This window comes from Drosophila bipectinata, chromosome 4 (assembly GCF_030179905.1).
Source record: "Drosophila bipectinata strain 14024-0381.07 chromosome 4, DbipHiC1v2, whole genome shotgun sequence".
NCBI lineage: Eukaryota > Metazoa > Arthropoda > Insecta > Diptera > Drosophilidae > Drosophila > Drosophila bipectinata.
The window spans coordinates 8,434,834-8,456,449 of NC_091740.1; the positions used below are offsets into that span (position 1 = coordinate 8,434,834).

General features: G+C 37.6%; 1 protein-coding gene across 9 annotated transcripts in view; it reads right to left on the minus strand.

Moving 5' to 3' along the window:
• The window catches only part of Eph (Eph receptor tyrosine kinase), a 119,726-nt gene extending 98,945 nt beyond the window's left edge, over positions 1–20,781 (minus strand). For 4 of the 9 annotated variants that reach the window (XM_043213530.2, XM_070282476.1, XM_043213529.2 and 1 more), the window contains exons 1-2: positions 20,543–20,763; positions 20,018–20,387 (exon numbers count right to left, since the gene is read on the minus strand). In XM_043213530.2, coding sequence (XP_043069465.1) covers positions 20,018–20,306 — 289 coding nt within the window. In that variant the 5' untranslated portion in view covers positions 20,307–20,387; positions 20,543–20,763. Of the gene's footprint in view, positions 1–20,017; positions 20,388–20,542 lie in introns of all 9 variants that reach the window. The other 5 variants (XM_070282475.1, XM_043213528.2, XM_043213527.2 and 2 more) reach the window with 5 other exon arrangements.
• Between the last annotated feature and the right edge of the window lie 835 nt (positions 20,782–21,616).

Here is a 21,616-nt window from a genome sequence, read left to right on the forward strand (position 1 = left end):
AACAGAGGATATCGAAAGATATGTCCACGATGATCTTTCGCAAGGATATGAGTTTGAGAAACACATGAAAATAATGAAAATCAAAAAATCAAAATTTTTAGTTGAGCTTATTAAGAAACTTAAGCAGAGGTAACTAGCATTCATTCGACACCGTTTAATAAAACAATTATTTAATTTAAGGCTTCCAGAAAACTATAAAATATTGAAGTAGATTGATATTTTTTCTGTGAACAATGTTTTGCGCCACAACAAAAAGGACATTATTCCATTATTGGAAGGCCTTAGATGCCAAAATATAGAGAAGATTAATACCAAAAAAGCCAATACCAAAAAATTCAATTTGTAAATTGGCAAAATACCGATAGCACAAAAAAATTTTGGATTGAAGGCAATTCCTATAAGGATTCTGGACGCAACAACACATTTGCAAAATTGGCCCACGTTGCCATTAATGTTTTATCGTTGCCTTGGTCCAACGCCGAAGTAGAGCGTATATTTAGCCAAGTCAACCATGTCAAGTCTAAACTGCGAAATAGACTACATTTGAGTACACTTAACAGTATACTTCACGGAAGGTAATTGGTTTAATTGTTTCCTCTTAAAATAAAAATAAATTATATTCTAAATCAGTGGTCGGCACCCCAACACATTGATATGATTTTAACGCATTAGTGTTAGTTCCGAATAGCAGAAAGTAGGCTGTGAGCATGACGTTTCACACATTTACACTGTGTGTGTGTGGCAGAGCTCGGGCAGAGAAATTTCCTATGCCCTCGTGATAGGGCCGTGCCGACCTCTGTTCTAAATTATGAATTTACAGATATGGCTTGCACAGACTTAACAAATGTTATACGTTGTGAGGGTGATTTTCACGAGCAAATTTTAAGACAAACAATTTCAGATGTGTCCCATTGTGCAGATTGCAGTAGTCTCCAAAAGTGCACACTTGCCGTCCCCTTCTTTCCTATGCCTTTTTTTTAGAACCGTTAAAGCTCCCTGGCATGTGCAAGTAGGTTCGTTTTCGTTGCAAAGATAAGCCCAGTTTCACTTTCAAATCGTTCTTTGACTCAAGCGGATTGACCTAAGATTTCACCTTTTTAAGAATAAAATATCTAATTACACGTGTTCCGCAATCTAAATTAAAGTGAATTTATGAAACTAGTTGCAACCAAACAAGTGCGAGTTTCAAGTGCAATTGAGAGTTGCTGTTTAATTTTCCCTGTGGGTCGGCCAATATCAGGTGAGAAAAAGAAACTGCAATTCTTGGGGAAGTTCTAATGGCCATAAATTTCGCAGAGCCATGGTGGCCTGGTATTTCGGCCGAGCACATATATAAAATATATATAAGCCAGAAACGCAGGAATCCGAGATGAGGATTTAGAGCTATTGAGGAGCGTTTTGGAGGAACAGTAACGGATCGTCATGAAACCCCCCCCCCGCTGTTCCCTAACATTACATAAGGACCACGAGGTTTCCATGAGGCGTGGAATCAACTCCCCCCTCTCCTCTCGCCTACTATAAAAGTAGCTCTCGCGGATTTGTGTTCTGTTTTCTACCATGCTGCATCCGTTATTTCCCCAAGAGAATTAACAGAAAAACAAATACCATATAACCCCCACAGTTTTAGATGCATAGCTGATCTGCCACTGTAGGGAATGTAAAACTTTAAAGAATTTTGAATCATAATTGTTAATAATTGTTATTTTCTAGAATTAATAAGTTTTGAAAGTTTTTGCTTTTGTTAAATTAATTACCTACTACATCCTTTAATATCTACATATATATATAAATATCTACACTATTATGAAGTAAACTTTAGAAAATACATATAAATACATAGCTGCATCGGAAGTCGACAGGCCTGCTGACCTCGAGGGACGAGCTGTAAGTACGGCATAGCCGCAACAACCTACAAATATGTGTCAGAATAACATATAAACGAGATCTAAATATGTATATGAATATTTTGGATGAAGTAAAATCATGAAGTAGAGCAACATAGAGTAATTTCCTTAATTTTCTAAATTCTAAGATCCTCATTCTCTCTCTCTCCCCCACCACTTTGGCCACTCCCTTCCCTTAAGCACTGTCGATTTCTTTTATTTGGTAACCCTGATTTGGGGAAGCACAAGAACCCTCCCTCTGGCCCTGAGCTAGGCCGGCAACAGACAGTGCGTGATCCCGATCAGAACCAGGACGTTACAGATAAAATGGCGCCCAACCGTGGAGCCGACGTTGGAGTCAACCGTGAAGCCAACGTGGGCAATCGTGGTAAACGTGGTTACAAGGTATATAGTACAGAATGACCATACGTGAAGAACGATATGTAGATATTTTCCCTCACAATTTCATCCGTTCCCAAAAATCCATTATAGCTAAAAGTTCACAATTTAAATCAGGAGATCTTTGGATGACACAGTTTGGTAATAGCCAATCTAGTGGCCAAGACTCACGTTTATTAAATACATATATCGTATTTCTTGTATTCCATCAGGCTTTACAATATCAGTCTTGGATTTTTCGTCCTGAGTCTAAATCGGTTCGTCACCAACTGAATGTAATTCCTAATATTAATTTCGGAAATCAATTAAAATTGGAGATTATTTTGGCTGAGCATTCTTGGCAAGACTCTCTTTTCATTGACAGTTTCCACAATAGTGCAATAGACCCAAAGTAAGAGAATGTGGGATACCTTAGCTGAATAGTTAAGTTAGCTGGTCTCGGAGTAAAACCCCAACAACAATGAAAAATAAATCACTAACCAAACATATTTAACATAAACAAAGCAAAAATAAAATATAAACATAAATAATGGCAGTCAGACGCAGTCTAGAAAACTTGGTAGCACGAATGTCCAATGAGAGAGATACTACAATAAGCTGCACTATATGCAATGGTACAAATATTCAAGGAGAATATGTGGAGATAGCATGTAAACACAAATTCCATCGCCAATGCATATTGTCATGGTTAGATAATAATGAAACTTGTCCGATTTGTCGAAGTGTTTGTTAGCGAGATCAGGTTGAAAGCCAGACTTTGACTAATGCAGAAGCGAACGTTCCCCACTCTAGGACAACCAGAGCTGGTGGAAACAATAGCTCAACCACCGGAACTATTCCTAAAAATAGACCTAATACCCGATCACACCAAAGACCGAATGCAAATGTAAACCCCCGAACGAGTCTAGGAGCTTCATCGCGTCAGGAAATAACAAATACTCAGGCTACTGCCGATTCCAATGGTATTAGTGAAGAAAGAATTCAACAATTGATAGCAAGTTCTATGGAGTCATTTCGTATAAGCATGACAGCAACCTTGTCCGAAGAAGTTCGTACAACCCTTAATAGCTTGTCGTTAAACGGGATTCCACGAGAAAACCCAGAAGAACCGCAACTTGAATGGGATTTTCCTGCACCCTTGGCCCATCCTCGTATAAGTTTAGACAGTGGAGCACGATCCAATCAATTTAACAGACGTAATAATAATTCGCCGGTAGTTCAGGAACCTTTTCGAGACTTCTCGGATAAAACTGCTGGAGTTATCTCGAATTGGCATATCAAATTTACAGGGTTGCTTAGTGATATCTCAGTAGAAGACTTTATTTATAGAGTTAACTGCTTAACATCTCAAAGTTTAAATGGAAATTTTGTATTGCTCTACAAATTTGGACATTTACTTTTTGCTGGACCAGCTTTGAATTTTTATTGGCGCTGTCACAGATCTAATGAGGAAACCACCTGGTTCGATCTATGCACTCGTTTAAGAGAAAGGTACAAAGATCAACGTACAGAAAGGGACATTAAAGATACTTTACGTAGACGAAAACAGGGTCGAAACGAAAGTTTCGATGAATTCTTAGATGCCATGGTTGCTATTACTGATGCCTTACGAGAACCATTGTCTGATGAAGAAATCGTAGCAGAAGTTCGAAACCATCTAAGACCAGAGTTATATCATGAACTTTTGCATGTAGATACCCCATCATTGTCAGCATTGAGACGAGAGTGTCACAAACATGAGGCATTCTTTGGCAACAATAAGTATAAGCAAGGGAATTTACAAAACAACTTTAGACGTACAGTTAATGCCGTCTCGTTAGAGGACCAACAAGATGAAGTTTCGGACTTAGAGACAGATAACCAGAAGGTGTTTGCAATAAAGACTTCCATGAAGTGCTGGAATTGTGATGATCCAGGGCACAGGTATTTGGATTGTCTTAAACCTCGGCGCGTGTTTTGTTACGGATGTAGAGCTTTAGATACCTATCGACCAAAATGTGTTAAATGTAATCCGCATTCGGGAAACGATCCACAGGACATCCGCAATTCACACAAGAGGGATGTCCGAAACTAAATTCAAGCGAAAATCTAATTATACTTTCAAATCCAAATAAACCAGAACTGTTAGATGAAGAAGTTAGTCATAAAATCAGGAAGCCGTATCACATTAGAATTAAAGAATAGGAGTTAAGAAGATCTGAATTGTTTTCAATTAAATACCATAATTCACGATCATCTAGGCGAATGCGAAAATTTTGAACAGTTTGAAGAAGTCTACAACGTATACAGTATCGAGCCTGTCACAAAATGCTCAAGATAATCGTCCATTTGTTAAGCTGCACATTTTCGATCAACCCTTTTATGCATTATTAGATAGTGGTGCCATTAGCAAAAACAATAGTAGATTTAAAGCAATATCAAAAACAAAAAGGAAGAGTTTGTACAGCAGACGGAAAACGTCAAGAAATTGCAGGTGCAATAGTAATATCATTAGTATATAACAACCTTCAAAACGATTTTGAGTTTTAATTGTTCCTTCCATATCATTAGACATTATATGTGGAGTTGACTTTTGGAATCAATTCGGAATTTCTATAAACTATCAATCCAATCTTCCCGAAGTACATGCGATAGAAACGAGTAGCGACAAACTAGCATTATCAGCCACAGAAAACCGCAAGTTACAGAACGTCATTGAGTTATTTCCTACATCTGAATGTGACGGATTGGGTTTAACAAAGTTGGTTGAGCACGTAATCGACACAAAGGATACGCGTCCGGTTAAACAGCGTTATTATCCTATTTCGCCAGCCAAAGAGAAACTTTTGTGTAGCGAAATTGACCGAATGTTAGAGTTAGACATTATAGAAGAAGCACCTCCATCGGAATGGTCTTCACCGATTGTCCTATTAGTAAAACCAGGAAAGGTAAGGTTTTGTCTGGATTCAAGAAAATTGAATAGTGTTACCGCAAAGGACACATATCCTATGCCACACTTAGAAGGTTTATTGAGTAGACTTCCTGCAGTTCGATGCGTTTCAAAGATCGATTTAAAAGACGCGTTTTGGCAAATTGCTTTAGAAGAGAAATCTCGACCAAAAACCGCGTTTGTTGTCCCAAATCGACCGCTATACCAGTTTAAACGCATGCCTTTTGGTTTGTGTAATGCACCCCAAACAATGTGCAGATTAATGGATCAGGTTATTCCATATCAATTAAAGTCTCACGTGATGGTTTACCTAGACGACCTATTGATATTATCTTCTACTTTGGATGAACACCTGACTCACTTAACCGTAGTTGCTTCCCATTTACGTAAGGCAGGGTTGACCATCAATATAGCCAAAAGTCAATTCGGCTTATCTAAAGTGGAATATTTAGGATATGTAGTAGGAGAGGGCACTCTACAACAATTACGACGGTTTTTAGGCATGACCGGTTGGTATCAGAGATTCATACCACAGTATTCGACAATAGTTTTTCCACTCACAGAATTATTGAAAGGAAAATCCTTAACATGGAACGACGATGCACAGAAATCTTTTCAAGCCATTAAAGACAAATTATGCTCATCGCCAGTATTAATTAGTCCCAATTACGACAAACCTTTCATCATTCAGTGCGATGCATCCATCTATGGAGTAGGAGGATTATTGGCGCAGTGTGGCGAAGACGGATACGAGCGGCCAATCAGTTATAGTCCAAAAAGCTTAACAAGGCTCAGCGAAATTATTCGGTAACCGAATTAGAGTGTTTAGCGGTAGTTTTAGCCATTGAAAGATTTAGAATGTACATCGAAGGACACCCCTTTAAAGTAATCACCGATTATGCTAGTTTAAGTTGGTTAATGAAAAAGAACGACTTGAGAGGTAGACTAGAAAGATGGGCCATGAAACTTCAAGGATACCAGTTGACCATAGAACACCGAAAGGGAAGTGAAAATGTTGTACCCGATGCCATCTCTCGATCTTTCGAAGGAGATGTGAACGTTGCCAATGTAGACATCGAAGTATGGCCCGAAATAGATCTTAGTTCCGATGCGTTCCAGTCTTCGGAATATAAAGAACTGATCGACAAAATAGTTGCCAATAACATGCCCGACTATCAGGTAGTTGACAACTTGCTTTATCATCGTCGTAACTTTTCCAGAGGCGATCTGGATAAAGACGATCAGTGCTGGAAGTTGGTAGTCCCAAGTCAATTGAGAACAGAAGTTATTAGAGCAGCCCATGATCAACCATCCGCTTCGCATTGTGGCATGGCAAAGTGCTTAGAGAGAATCCTCAGAACTTTCTCATGGCCAGGAATGGTTATCAATGTCCGCGATTACATCCGCCAATGTGAGGTATATCAAACTTGCAAGCATCCCACACAGAAAATGAAAATTCCAATGGGACAGCAAACTAAAAGCGAGAGACCTTTTCAGAGACTATATCTCGATTTCATCGGTCCTTTTCCTAGAACCAAACGAGGAAATATAGGAATATTCATAATTTTGGATCACTTCTCAAAATTCACCTTCTTGAAGGCTGTAAAGAAATTTACATGGGAGATTGTAGTTAAAATCGTTAACGAGGATATTTTCGATTGCTTTGGAGTTCCACAGGTAGTAGTTACTGACAACGGTAGACTGTTTAAGGGAAATGACTTCTCTGCGTTTTTGAATCGGTACGGAGTCCAACACCGGTGCACAGCAGCATATGCTCCTCAGTCCAACGCTGCAGAACGAGTTAATAGATCTATTAACGCGGCGTTAAGATCTTACATTCGGTCAGATCAGAGGGAATGGGACAAGTACTTGAGTAGCATTAATAGCGCCTTGCGAAATAATCTACATCAGTCGATTGGAATGCCCTCATATTTAGCCGTTTTTGGACAAAACATGATTACTCATGGTAACGATTACCAACTTTTAGAAAAATTGGGATTAATTAATGAGGGATCCACTACCCTTAATCGATTAGACAACTTTTCCAATATTCGAGGGGACATTCAAAAACATATGCAGAAAGCCTATCAGACCAACAAACGTACGTATGATTTGCGAAGCCATCACCGGACATTTAATATTGGCCAGATAGTAACGAAGAGAAACTTTAAGCTAAGCAATGCCGCAGGGAATTTCAACGCTAAGCTAGCGCCTGTTGGAGTAAAAGTCCGAGTAAAGAAAAAGTGCGGACAATCGCTGTATTTACTAGAAGACTTATCAGGAAAAGAATTAGGGACCTTTCATGCTAAAGACATCTGGTAAAGATCACCCTTTTTCAGCTTTAAGCCGAAAAATAAATTTTTCATTCCAACCTGTAGGTGTGAGGGTGATTTTCACGAGCAAATTTTAAGACAAACAATTTCAGATGTGTCCCATTGTGCAGATTGCAGTAGTCTCCAAAAGTGCACACTTGCCGTCCCCTTCTTTCCTATGCCTTTTTTTTAGAACCGTTAAAGCTCCCTGGCATGTGCAAGTAGGTTCGTTTTCGTTGCAAAGATAAGCCCAGTTTCACTTTCAAATCGTTCTTTGACTCAAGCGGATTGACCTAAGATTTCACCTTTTTAAGAATAAAACACGTGGAAATATCTAATTACACGTGTTCCGCAATCTTTATATTTGAATTAAAGTGAATTTATGAAACTAGTTGCAACCAAACAAGTGCGAGTTTCAAGTGCAATTGAGAGTTGCTGTTTAATTTTCCCTGTGGGTCGGCCAATATCAGGTGAGAAAAAGAAACTGCAATTCTTGGGAAAGTTCTAATGGCCATAAATTTCGCAGAGCCATGGTGGCCTGGTATTTCGGCCGAGCACATATATAAAATATATATAAGCCAGAAACGCAGGAATCCGAGATGAGGATTTAGAGCTATTGAGGAGCGTTTTGGAGGAACAGTAACGGATCGTCATGAAACCCCCCCCCCCGCTGTTCCCTAACATTACATAAGGACCACGAGGTTTCCATGAGGCGTGGAATCAACTCCCCCCTCTCCTCTCGCCTACTATAAAAGTAGCTCTCGCGGATTTGTGTTCTGTTTTCTACCATGCTGCATCCGTTATTTCCCCAAGAGAATTAACAGAAAAACAAATACCATATAACCCCCACAGTTTTAGATGCATAGCTGATCTGCCACTGTAGGGAATGTAAAACTTTAAAGAATTTTGAATCATAATTGTTAATAATTGTTATTTTCTAGAATTAATAAGTTTTGAAAGTTTTTGCTTTTGTTAAATTAATTACCTACTACATCCTTTAATATCTATATATATATATAAATATCTACACTATTATGAAGTAAACTTTAGAAAATACATATAAATACATAGCTGCATCGGAAGTCGACAGGCCTGCTGACCTCGAGGGACGAGCTGTAAGTACGGCATAGCCGCAACAACCTACAAATATGTGTCAGAATAACATATAAACGAGATCTAAATATGTATATGAATATTTTGGATGAAGTAAAATCATGAAGTAGAGCAACATAGAGTAATTTCCTTAATTTTCTAAATTCCAATCAATATAAATTAAGTAAATCATAAAATTTAAATCATACTAAATCATTTTATGTTAAGGTTAGGTTAAACCCTTTGAATAATGATGTTGGATTAGGATTAGAATTTGTTGTAGTAGGAATAATGAACCAAACACTGAAAAATCTATTGAATATAATGAAGTAATGAAATTATAATGAATCGCGTCTAAATATTTCCGTGGGGTTTCCAGAGACAAGCTAACGTAAAATGGGTTGCCCAATGATAATGGTGCAACAAGGTAGGGCGGGTAAAGAGGAGATCTATAACACCTGAGTTCTCCAAGCTAAGATCCTCATTCTCTCTCTCTCCCCCACCACTTTGGCCACTCCCTTCCCTTAAGCACTGTCGATTTCTTTTATTTGGTAACCCTGATTTGGGGAAGCACAAGAACCCTCCCTCTGGCCCTGAGCTAGGCCGGCAACAGACAGTGCGTGCTCCCGATCAGAACCAGGACGTTACAACGTATAAGCTGCTTAATACATTCCTAAAAATGATAGGAACAGCATTAACGTATGAGAATAAAAATGAGGAAAATGAGGACTGTATTGACGAAATTTTGAAAATATTGTAAAGATCAGAGCAGCTGCTGTTCAAATTCTACATGTTTGAAATGTTTTAATATAACTGATTTCGTGTGCTTAACCTGATTAAAATATAAGGAATATAATGAATTGAAAAACCAGCTTTTTTATACGTTTTTTTTTCCTAATTTTTTAGCTTTTTTGCAACATTTTTTTCGACAAAAACAGCTTTTTTTTGCCAACAAACTTTGGCCTCACTGGCTGCGTCACTCCCCTATTGACACTACAATGGGTGCGAGTGAAAGAGTGTTTTCCTGAAAGTGCAAAAGAAACAGAAACAAAGTGTGTTGCTTAACCTTTATGCTATGCTTATGCTTATGCTATAAACATTTGAAATTTATTTTTTAAATTTTATTTTGAGTAGCTTAGAGTTAGATACTAATCTTTGGTTTTGCTTTTGAACAATTAGTTTTTTATTTAGTTTCTTAGTTCTAAAAAAGTTTGCAATATGACATTTTGCATTTTGTGCAATATGACAAGGCTTAAAGTTTCGAGAAATATTCGTCCGCACACAACCTCTCACTAACGACAACCCGAGCGTACTGGTCGATAGGGAAGTGAGCCCGAACAATTCTGCCGCCGACGAAACTACCTTGTATAATTGTATCATGGCCCTGTTTTTGTGGCATTAATTCAAAACTTAAAATCAAACGAACATTTTTTAATTTGGTTTCTTAACAACAAGTTAATAACAAAGAAATGAATATATTAAAAATTCGGAAATTCGCTGTTTTTTTGGCATTAATTAATAAAGTGCAAACGAGGCAAGATATTTGAATGATGTTTTTTTTAGGGCTATACAAGATTTTGAAGCAAAGTGGGCGTGTCCCACCCCCACCCAAAATTTTTTTTTTGGCCCCACACTTCCAGCAGTACCGCATTTCTGATTGTAACCTTCCTTCCTAAAAATTCGAATTTCGCAAAAAGGCGCAATTGAGCCTAGATGTTCTGAATTAAGAATTTATGCCAGAGCTCGGGAAGAGAAATTTCCTATGCCCCCGAAATAGGGCCGTGCCGACCTCTGTTCTATAAGATGAATATAGACCAGTGGTCGGTACCCCAATACATTGATATGATTTTGATAGCAGAAAGTAGGCTGTGAGACAAATCTAATCATTTTTTTAAAACTCTTCCCAAAGTCGATCTTTTATTACGAAAGCTTTGTACGGGCACCACCTTCTAGAATTACAAATAGTATAAGCCTGGAGCATGACTATCAATTTTAAATTTTATTGATTTTTGCTTCGACGTTCAAGAAATATTTATTTGAAAAAAAAACTACAACATATAGCCAAATGCAAACACGAAGCGTTGGTAATCGTTGGTATTTTAATACTTGACTGGAACAATACGATTTTTGGCTCTTCCCTCTCTTTCTCTTAAGCGAACGGTCGTGTTTTTTTGTGCGCACTGCGTTTTATTATAAATATTGGTAAACCGGTGTTTACATACTTGTGAATTAAATCTTGTGAATCTTAACAATTTTAAAGCCTAAACCGTATCGCTTCGCGAGTGCTGTGGTATATTTGGAGTCGAATTAATAATTTGCCTAAATTCTATTTCAAGCATAGCTCAGCTCTGCTTCTTCCCCGGCTTATCTATATTTCTGCATTTCTCTTTTGCACTCTTTCAAAGCTCCCGCTTCGGCTTCTTGTTTGGCACAGTGGTTCAAGGTATTGTGTTTTTTAACTTTTTAAATATTAATTTTTGTCTTATTAAATAAAAAAAAAAAAATAATAATAAATAAAATGTTATTTAAACTGGTCTGTGCCATTAAGTCTTGCAACAAGACAATTTCCACATCCCAGCCTAGTATCCATTGCTGGTTATGTGAAAACGTCGTGCACGCCAAGTGTGCCGGTTTCACTGCATCAGTTTCGGATGCCATTTCCCGTAGGTCTGGGATACATTATTGTTGCGAAAATTGTCGTGCTGTGCAAGGCGAAATGAGGTCGTTCATGAGACAGACGAAAAATGGATTTAATGAGCTGATCACTAGTTTTCGTAAAATCAATGAACAGCTTTGTGCGCTGGACACTCAGTTTAGTGGCCTTCAGCTGCTAAATGAGTCCCCTAAGCGTAAGAAATCCGCTGTTTCTGATCCGCCTCAGCCTGCTCAGCCGACATTAATGCAGCCGCTTATATCTCTGGCCACCCCAAGGGCTAGAACTGAGAAAAATTCGTCCGAATTTCTCAGGGATAATGAGCAATTGTCCGATATGTCCGCCATGGCATCCCTTCAAGTGATGCCACAGGTCCTAGGGAACGAAACCCCCATTAGAGTCACCCAAAAGGGTATTCCACAGTCCGGACCACCGGCACCGACTGATGCTGCAGTTCTCGTACCTGCGACACCAAAACCCTTACAGGTGATTCCTCCATCGAAATATATATTTGTTTCTCGGCTTGCCCCTGATACTTCAGAGATTGATATCTCGGCTTATATCAAAGCCAAAAAAAAAGCCGATATAAAGGTGGAGGACATAACTAAATTTAAATATAATTATACACGGCGCACGTCTTCTTTCAAGATTCGTGTGCCCGCGCTGATGTTCAAGACGATTTGTTCTCCCAGTTTTTGGCCAGAGAATCTTTTTGTCCAAGAACATCAGCCTAGTTCCGTGAAGAAAAAAGTTAAAAAACCAGTGGGAGTGAGACTTCCCCATATCGGAACCACTGACCAGCCCTCCACTTCTTCTTTGGCTACTAACCCAAAAAACTAGTTTCCTCATTAAGTCTTACCTATCAGAATACTAGGGGGCTACGTAGCAAACTCCCAAAGCTATATTCTGATAGTTCTTTCTTTGCATCCCATATAATAGCATTTACAGAAACTTGGTTAAATCCGGAGATTTTTAGCTCCGAAGTTTTTCCAAGTAAGTACACCACTTTTAGACGGGATCGATCTCAGCGAAGAGGAGGTGGAGTCCTCATTTCGGTAGACTCTACTCTTGCTTCTGAAGAGGTGAAATCCCAGGAGTTTGGTGACATAGAATTTATTTGCGTTAAAATCACTATGTCCGTTCAAGCTTTATACATTACATGTTCATATACAGGGTTGCCCATATTCGACGGACCCATATTTTTTTTTTAAAAATCAAAGCAAAAAATAAAAATTTGGCGGTTGGCAATCTTAATCATTTAATTTGTTCCAAGTAGATTTGTTTACATAAATTTTTGAATATGATATCTTTCAAATGGACGCCTCTGGCGTTGATGGCGTATTGTGCCCTTTTTGCACCATTTTCCATCGTTTTCGCCAACATTTCGGCCGGAATAGCGGCTATTTCTTCACGAATGTTGTCCTTGAGCTCTTCTAGGGTCCTTGGCTTGTTAACGTAAACCTTTGACTTCAAATATCCCCACAAGAAGAAGTCAGGCGGCGTCAAATCGGGCAAACGCGGTGGCCAGTCCAAATCACCACTTTTCGACATCAAACGGCCCAATGACCGTTTTCGAACTAATGCCGCACCAAACTGTGACTTTTTCGTCGTGAAGAGGCACTTCTTGAATCTTCTCAGGATTTTCAGCAATTTACGGCAATACGGCAATTTTGCTTATTTACGGTCCCATTCAATGTGAAATGGGCTTCATCGGACATGATAATTTTGATAATGCAAAAAGGGCACAATACGCGATCAACGCCAGAGGCGGCCATTTGAAAGATATCATATTCAAAAATTGATGTAAACAAATCTACTTGGAACAAATTAAATGATTAAGATTACCAACCGCCAAATTTTTATTTTTTGCTTTGATTTTAAAAAAAAAAACATGGGTCCGTCGAATATGGGCAACCCTGTATACCTCCTATGTCTGAACCGCCTACATATTGGCAGCATTTGTCCGCCATTCGATACGTCTCTAATTTATGACGGATCATGACCAACTCGTAGCGGTGGGCGACTTTAATATCCCAGAATTAAAGTGGTCCAACGTCGATAACTCACCATCTTTGTCACTTATAACTTACCATGACTTCACCGCGGGCATGTTTGACATGTCCCTAGGTCAGATCAATCATGTTAGAAATTCGCTAGGTCGGCTTTTAGACTTATGTTTTGTATCTGATCCTGATGGTACTGCTCTCTCCAGAGCCTTTCCCCTTTCATCCCCAGAGGATCCATATCACCCCACACTGGAGGTCTCAATCGAAACCACTCCTGGTATCGATCAGATGTCTCGGAGCGTGGTAAATAAGATTCGCTGTTTCCGTAAAGCTGATTTTCAGAAACTTAATAGCCTTATCGATACATTTGACTGGTCTGATATTCTGGCGTGCACTGATCTTAATGTCACTATAGAAAAATTTTATTTTACTTTAAATAAATTTTTTGACTCATGTGTGCCTTGGAAATATCCGTCCGCTTCAACAAATCCTCCTTGGTTTACAAGGTGCCTCGCTAACTTAAAAAATAAAAAAAAAAAAGCTTTTACTTAAACTTAAAAAACCTGCAGTAGTGTTGATTTCTCAAGATACCTACTAGCTCGGTCGAATTTTACCGTGCATAACGCTGAATGTTATAGGAATCATATTGACCGCTGCCGGATACAATTTACTCAGGATCCAAAGCAGTTTTTATAATTTTGTTAACACTAAGCGTAAACACGTATCTTTTTCACCCCTGCTTACGTTTGAAAATTCCTCTGCGACTTCTGATCAGGCCATTGCCGATCTATTCGCAGAATTTTTTCAAACAACTTATTCTCCTCCAAAATTGACTGATCAGCCTTACGCATATAACATTCAAGCAGCAAATCTTATTTTCTGTCCGTTTTTTTCTGAGAACAACTTATTATCTGGTCTTTTAAGGGTCAAACCCATTTATTCGCCAGGCCCCGATGGAGTACCAGGCTGTGCGCTAAAATACTGTGCCAGGGCTCTGTGCAAACCTCTACTTAGACTTTTCAACTTATCTTTGGAAACCTCGATTTTTCCCCTTAAGTGGAAGGAATCATTTATAATTCCCCTACATAAAAAAGGGAAAAAGTCTGAGGCTGCCAACTACAGAGGCATCTCTAAATTGTCAGCAATTACTTATTTGAAAAATGAATTACTCCTCATTTGCAACACCTTTGCTCTTCGATTATCACTCCTTGTCAGCATGGCTTTATTAAGCGTCGCTCCACCACCACAAACTTATTGGAGTTGACATCGTTTGCCATAGATGGCTTTTGTAAGGGATATCAAACCGATGTAATTTACACAGACTTCAGCAAAGCATTTGATTCAGTTAATCACTCACTCTTGTTGAGTAAACTGAATATGCTGGGTTTTCCTAAAGACCTCTTAACGTGGATCTCCAGCTACCTAGATGGAAGGACACAAAGAGTCTTATTTAAAAACACACAGTCCCGTCTGGTCCGTGCTACATCCGGCGTCCCTCAAGGAAGTCATCTTGGCCCGTTATTATTTACGCTTTTTATAAACGACTTGCCCCCTGCTTTAACGAACTCTCTAGTTCTTATGTATGCAGATGATGTAAAGCTTTGTCTTCAGTACAAATCCATCTCTGCTTAATGGAGTCTTCAGTCTGCCCTTGATAACTTTCAAAAATGGTGTTTAGCTAATGATCTAATACTTAATGGATCTAAATGCAAACATATGTCTTTTCATCGTTCTTGCCCTCTGCAAGCTACTTATTCTATTAATGGGTTTGCCTTAGAAAAATTAACCCAGGTTAATGATCTCGGCATCCTATTAGACATCAAACTTAAATTGTCGCCCATATTTCCTTAATGGTTAATAAGGCTAAAGGAGTCCTTGGTTTTATCAAAAGGTGGTCAAAAGAATTTAATGACCCCTATATAACCAAAACACTATTCATTTCTTTGGTCCGTCCTATACTGGAGTACGGTTTATGTGTCTGGAGTCCCCAATATGGAGTACATCAGGACCGCATAGAATCCGTACAAAAGAATTTCCTAACTTTTTCACTTAGAGGTCTAAACTGGGATGCAAATCTTCAACTTCCATCTTATAGTAGTAGACTCTTACTCATAAACTTAGCTAGCTTAACAAATCGTAGGACAATGCTCGGTGTAGTTTTTTGGTGTAGCAAAAATGGGAACGATCACTAGATTATGAAGAATTGCCGATGTGGATTTCGATAAATCATTAAATCGTAGGTAACAGCACCTGTCCGCTGAAGAGACTGGCAAGCCAAAACAGGAAAAAGGAAACATAAGCAGGAAACATAATAGCAGATCGTTGGATTCTTCGCTTCCAACAATAAACAAGCTTGCAATTATTATCAGTTCGCCCGCCTTGCTGTAATGCAAAGGCTTGAGTTTGAAAAGTCAGTCTCATTATGTATAAATTGTCTGCGAAAAGGTCACAAGGTTGCGAAGTGTAAATCGACCAGGTGTCAAATTTGTGAAAGATCGCGCCACCAACGTATAAAAGTCCTCCTTCAGCGCTAAATCTTGATAGTCCTTCTATGTCACATGCTTTGCATGCGTCGTCCCTAGAAAGGGTTTTTGCGACGTCGATTGTATGCGATTGTATTGGTATTTTTACCGTTTAGTCATATGGCAGCTGTAAGATAATGTCGGCCGATCCCGGTCTTTCCGTATTTTATACAGCGTGCAAAGAAAAGAAATCCGAAAAGTGTGCAAAGTTTTCAAGACGATAGCTTTAAAACTGAAAGACTAGTTTGCGTAGAAACAGACAGACGGACAGACGGACATGCTCATATCAACTCAGGAGGTGATCCTGTTCAAGAATATATATACTTTATAGGGACGGAGATGTCTCATTCACTGAGTTGCACACTTTTGACCAAAATTATAATACCCTCTGCAGGGGTATAAAAACTACGTTTTTTCCTGAAAATGCTCTCTCTTTTTTTTTCTTTGCTACGCAATGCGTAGAACGTAGTACGCATACACTCAAATTTGAAACATGTGTGCGTTTTGCACACAACTGCTCTAAAAACACCGAAGTTATAGTATTTCCAATCAATCAGTTATATGGCAGCTATAAAATATAGTCGGCCGATCCCATCTGTTCTAACTTATATACTGCGTGCAAAGAAAAGAAGGGTGTGTGCAAGGTTTAAAGTGGATAGTTTTTTAACTGAGAGACTAGTTTGCGTAGAAATCGGCAGACAGCCCGAAAAATGGAAATTCTCATATTAGCTTAGGAGGTGATCCTCATCAAGAATATGTTATATGCAATCAGCAAATCTTATTTTCTGTACGTTTTTCTCCGAGAATAGCTTATTATCTGATCTTTTAAGGGTCAAACCCATTTATTCGCCAGGCCCCGATGGAGTACCAGGCTGTGTGCTAAAATACTGTGCCAGGGCTCTGTGGAACCCTCTTCTAAGACTTTTCAACTTATCTTTGGAAACCTTGGTTTTTCCCTTTAAGTGGAAGGAATCTTTCATAATTCCATTTCACAAAAAAGGGAAAAAATCCGATGCTGCCAACTACAAAAGCATCTCTAAATTGTCAGCAATTACTTATTTGAAAAATGAATTACTCCTCGTGTGCGACACTTTTGCTCTTCGATAATCTCTCCATGTCAGCATGGCTTCATCAAGCGTCGCTTCACCCCCACAAATTTACTAGAGTTGACATCCTTTGTCATAGATGGCTTTCGAAAGGGATGTCAAACATATGTTATTTACACAGACTTTAGCAATGCATTTGATTATATCAATCACTCACTCTTGTTGAGAAAACTGAATATGGTGGGATACAGACCTCTAAACGTGGATCTCCAGCTTCTTAGATGGAAGAACACAAAGAGACTTATTTAATAACATACAGTCCCGTCTGGTCCGTGATACATCTGGCGTCCCTCAAGGAAGTCATCTTGGTCCGTTTTTATTTACTATTTTTACTATTTATGACTGGGCCCCTGTTTTGACGAACTCTTTAGTTCTTATGTATGCAGATGATGTAAAGCTTTGTCTTCAGTACAAATCCATCTCTGGCCAATGCAGTCTTTAGTCTGATCTTAAAAACTTTCAAAACAGGAGTTTAGCTTATGATTTAATACTAAATGAAATTAAATGCAAGCTTATATCTATTTATCGTTCCCGTCCTCTGCAGGTTACGTATACTCCGTATGGGATTGCCTTAGAGAAATTAACTCAGGTTAATGATATCGTAGGATTAGACTCGAAACTTAAATTTGCCGACCATATTTCCCCAATGGTTAAAAAGGCTAAAGGAGTCCCTGGTTTCATTAAAAGGTGGTCAAAAGAATTTAACGACCCCTACAAAACTAAGACCTTATTGATTTTTTTGTTCCGTCCGATACTGGAGTACGGTTCATGTGTCTAGAGTCCCCAATATTGAATACATCAGGACCGCATAGAATATTAACTTATATTAACTTTTCTTAACTTTTTTAGGGTCTTATGTTCGAACTATAAGAGTCTCTACTCCATAAAATCTCTTTCCTGCCCTTTAAATTTAAAATATAGAATTTTAAATTTCCTTACTAACTCTTCTTAGCTTAATAATTAACAAAAAACTTAATATATTCTAACAAATCGTTTCTTGAGCGCCCCTCGGTCGTCTGGGCCTCTAAGCTTTATGATGAATACAGGAATGCTAGCTGATGCTCTTATTGATGCACAAGCCATTTCCAAATTCTGAAAAACCGGTAAAAAAAAAAAAAAAAAAAAAAAAAAAGATAGTGGTATATTGTTAGTACAGTAAAACTTAAATATCCAAATTTTGAATACTTTTAAAAAACACATTTTTATACCCTTGCAGAGGGTATTATAATTTTGTCCAAAAGTGTGCAACGCAGTGAAGGAGACATCTCCGACCCTATAAAGTATATATATTCTTGATCAGGATCACCTCCTGAGTTGATATGAGCATGTCCGTCTGTCCGTCTGTCTGTTTCTACGCAAACTAGTCTCTCAGTTTTAAAGCTATCGTCTTGAAACTTTGCACACACCCTTCTTTCCTTTGCACGCAGTATATAAGTCGGAACGGCCGGGATCGGCCGACTATATCCTATATCTGCCATATAACTGATTGATCGGAAATGGTATAACTTTGGTGTTTTTAGAGTTAGAGAGTTCAAATTTGACATGAGAGCTATTTTTGGCAAAATAATACGACATGCCAAATTTCATAAGGATCGGCCGACTATATCCTATAGCTGCCATATAACTCAACGATCGGAAATGACCCAACTTTCGTGTTTTTGAAGATAGAAAGCTGGAATTTAGTACAGACTCTAATTTTGGTTAGTTGATCCAACCTACCAAATTTCATTAGGATCGGCCGACTATATCCTATAGCTGCCATATAACTGAACGATCGGAAATGACCCAACTTTTGTGTTTTTGAAGATAGAAAGCTGGAACTTGGTACAGATTATATTTTGATCCATCCTACCAAATTTCATAAGGATCGGCCAACTATATCCGATGTTTGCGATATATATCCGGTTTTAGCTGCAAGGGTATATAAACTTCGGCTCCGCCCGAAGTTAGCTTTCCTTTCTTGTTAAACAAATTTTCGTCAATACTTTGAAATAATATATCTCTTCTTACACTGCCGTGCAATGAAACAAGGAAAAACTCCTCAAAAATATTAATATCATTAATCGTTTTGATACAAAGAATAAGTTGGTATATACCATTTATGTCAGTAAGTTCATCAAGAGCCACAGAAAAATATTTGGAATTAGCCAGTTCATTCTTTGCCTCAGAATAATTTGGCTTATATACTCAGTCCTGCGTGTTATTGTACGCCGGAACGAGGGTATATTTTTACATTTTTTTTTTATTGTAAGACCTCCAAGCTCTTTTTCCCTAAACATTGAAGGATATAACATCTTAATTCCTTACAAGATATATGATAAGGGCGACAATGCTTTGCTAATCGGGGTGCCTTATTTTTTTTATCAATTTTATTACAAATTATATTATTATTATTATTTTTTATATCCTTTTCAGCTATGAAATTTAAAAAATAAAATGCTTTTAATATCAACAGCTTTTTATTTCGAAATTTCCCTGTAAATTCCGAAAAATTGGAATGTAAACTATCATAATGACTTTTTAAATTAAAAGAAGCTTTTCTAGAAATTGTTCTTGAACAAATTAAGCATGGCGCTTCTCTATTCATATTTTCTATAAAGAAAAGATGCTCCTCCCAAATTCCAGGGGCATAGACAATTTCTCTGTCCTCTGTCATGCTCTAAGCATACTTTCTGCTATTCGTTATTAACACTAATGCACTAATATATCACTGTATTGAGCGCCGACCACTGCTTTAAAGTTTAAACTAAGGTTAGTTAAATTGTGGGTGGAAGAGATGAGTACCGGGTATAATAAAGCCAGGAAACTCGACTTTAGCCGTCCTTTCCTATTAAAAATAGAGAATTTAGAGTTTCTATGGATTTTATTTTTGATCCGAAAAATTTCATAAAGATTGGCCAACTATATCCTATAGCCGCCTGAAGCTAGCTTTTTCTTTCTTGTGTGTTCTTATTTCATCACTTGATCAGAATACGGAAATACAGGGTTTGTTATTCACTACTAAATAAAAAATATTTGAATAAAAAATCCTGACCTTTTCCAGACTAGTATTAAGACCCAATGCCTAGTTTTACTTGAACAATATCAATACCTTCAATTATAAATAAGGCCTTACCTTGATCAGCTCGTGAAATTCGAAAATGAATCGTTAGTATAATAAACCAAATCATAGCCAACAGAGATATCCTTGAAGCAAAATGATGTTCTTTTTGGACAACTATTCGCTTTGATGTTCCAGATATGGGCGCAAACTGAATTATTCTCAGCAGATACTTTTCGAAACACAAATCTCCTTTAGGATAAAATTTAAAATAGATTTGTTGTCCTCCATTTTTACTAGTGCCGAGAGTAGATTCCATTTTGATATCTAAAGATTTTTTCCGCTTAAATTTATACGTATACATATATTGTTTAGCGGAAAATTCATTTGATGTGTATTCACTTGCCTCGACAGCATCAGATATCAATTTATTTTTAAGTACAAGCTGAAATAATAATAATATTTAGTACTCTTTGAATTTTTTGTATGTTTATTGTTTATTTTATCTCATACAAGCGAATTCTTACAAAACACAAAATTTAAGAAAAATGCTTTGATACTTATGTATGTACATACAAACATGTATGTATTTGTACTTACCAGAATTTGCTTCTGGAACACACATATTTATATGGTATATTTTTGCATTTTTTTTGTGCAAGATGAATGGAAGTGTAGTATATCAAATTATTAACAAAATTTACCTATGATTTTCATGTTTTTTTCGAACATTGAAAAGATTGGAGTTACTCATTGAATTATTTTATTTAAGAAATAACAATCGCACTTAACACAAATACATGGTATAATGTATGTATTAGGTAGAGGTGGATTACCATCGACTCTTCATCGATATCGAATAATATTATCGAATCATCGATAAGAACACATACAAATAAACAATTTTGAAAAAACTTAACACAAAAAAAAAAATAAATAAAAATCTAATGAACGCATTAAGTTTGCGTTCAATGGAAATATTGTGTTTGTATATATTGTATTGTATTTACAATAATTACGCCTTATATTTTCATATATTTTATTTTTTAATACTTTGGAATTGGACAGATTTCATGGAAGACATACAAGCTAAAAGACACTATTAAACTTTAATTAATACAAGAATATAAAAGGCATAAGGTAAAGCCTAAAGCTTAGTACTCGGAGAAACAAAAAATGTTTTCAGTTAAGGGTGAGCGAGAGGCATCTAGCTGAAAAACAGTATTTGGCAGTATCTGTTCGAGGCCAAGTTCTTTGATCGAAAACAAAACCAGAAATATAAATAGGGATTCCAAATTTGAGTCTTTCATCCCGTTTGACAGATCAGTGGATAGACTTGCAAGACTTTTTTGCATTTTTATTTGTTGTATGCATCAAACGGGGCTTGCATTTAAAGCAGGCTGTGCATAATCATACTATCGGACTGCAGACTTCCTGCGCATTTACGATCCATATGCGATGTAGCAAAAGACTCACAAGTGCTTGTGGACATAAAATATCCACTTGTGCGCTTTGTCAACAATACTGGAAACTTGGCATCGTACGATAAAAAAATATTAGCTAGTCGCCCCCGACCCGCACCAACGAAAAGGTAAGCCCAGCTTCAGAGGATTCATGTAAAAACGGGTTAATCTTTGGTAGACTTGGGCAAACAATTAAACTTTTTCCGATTTT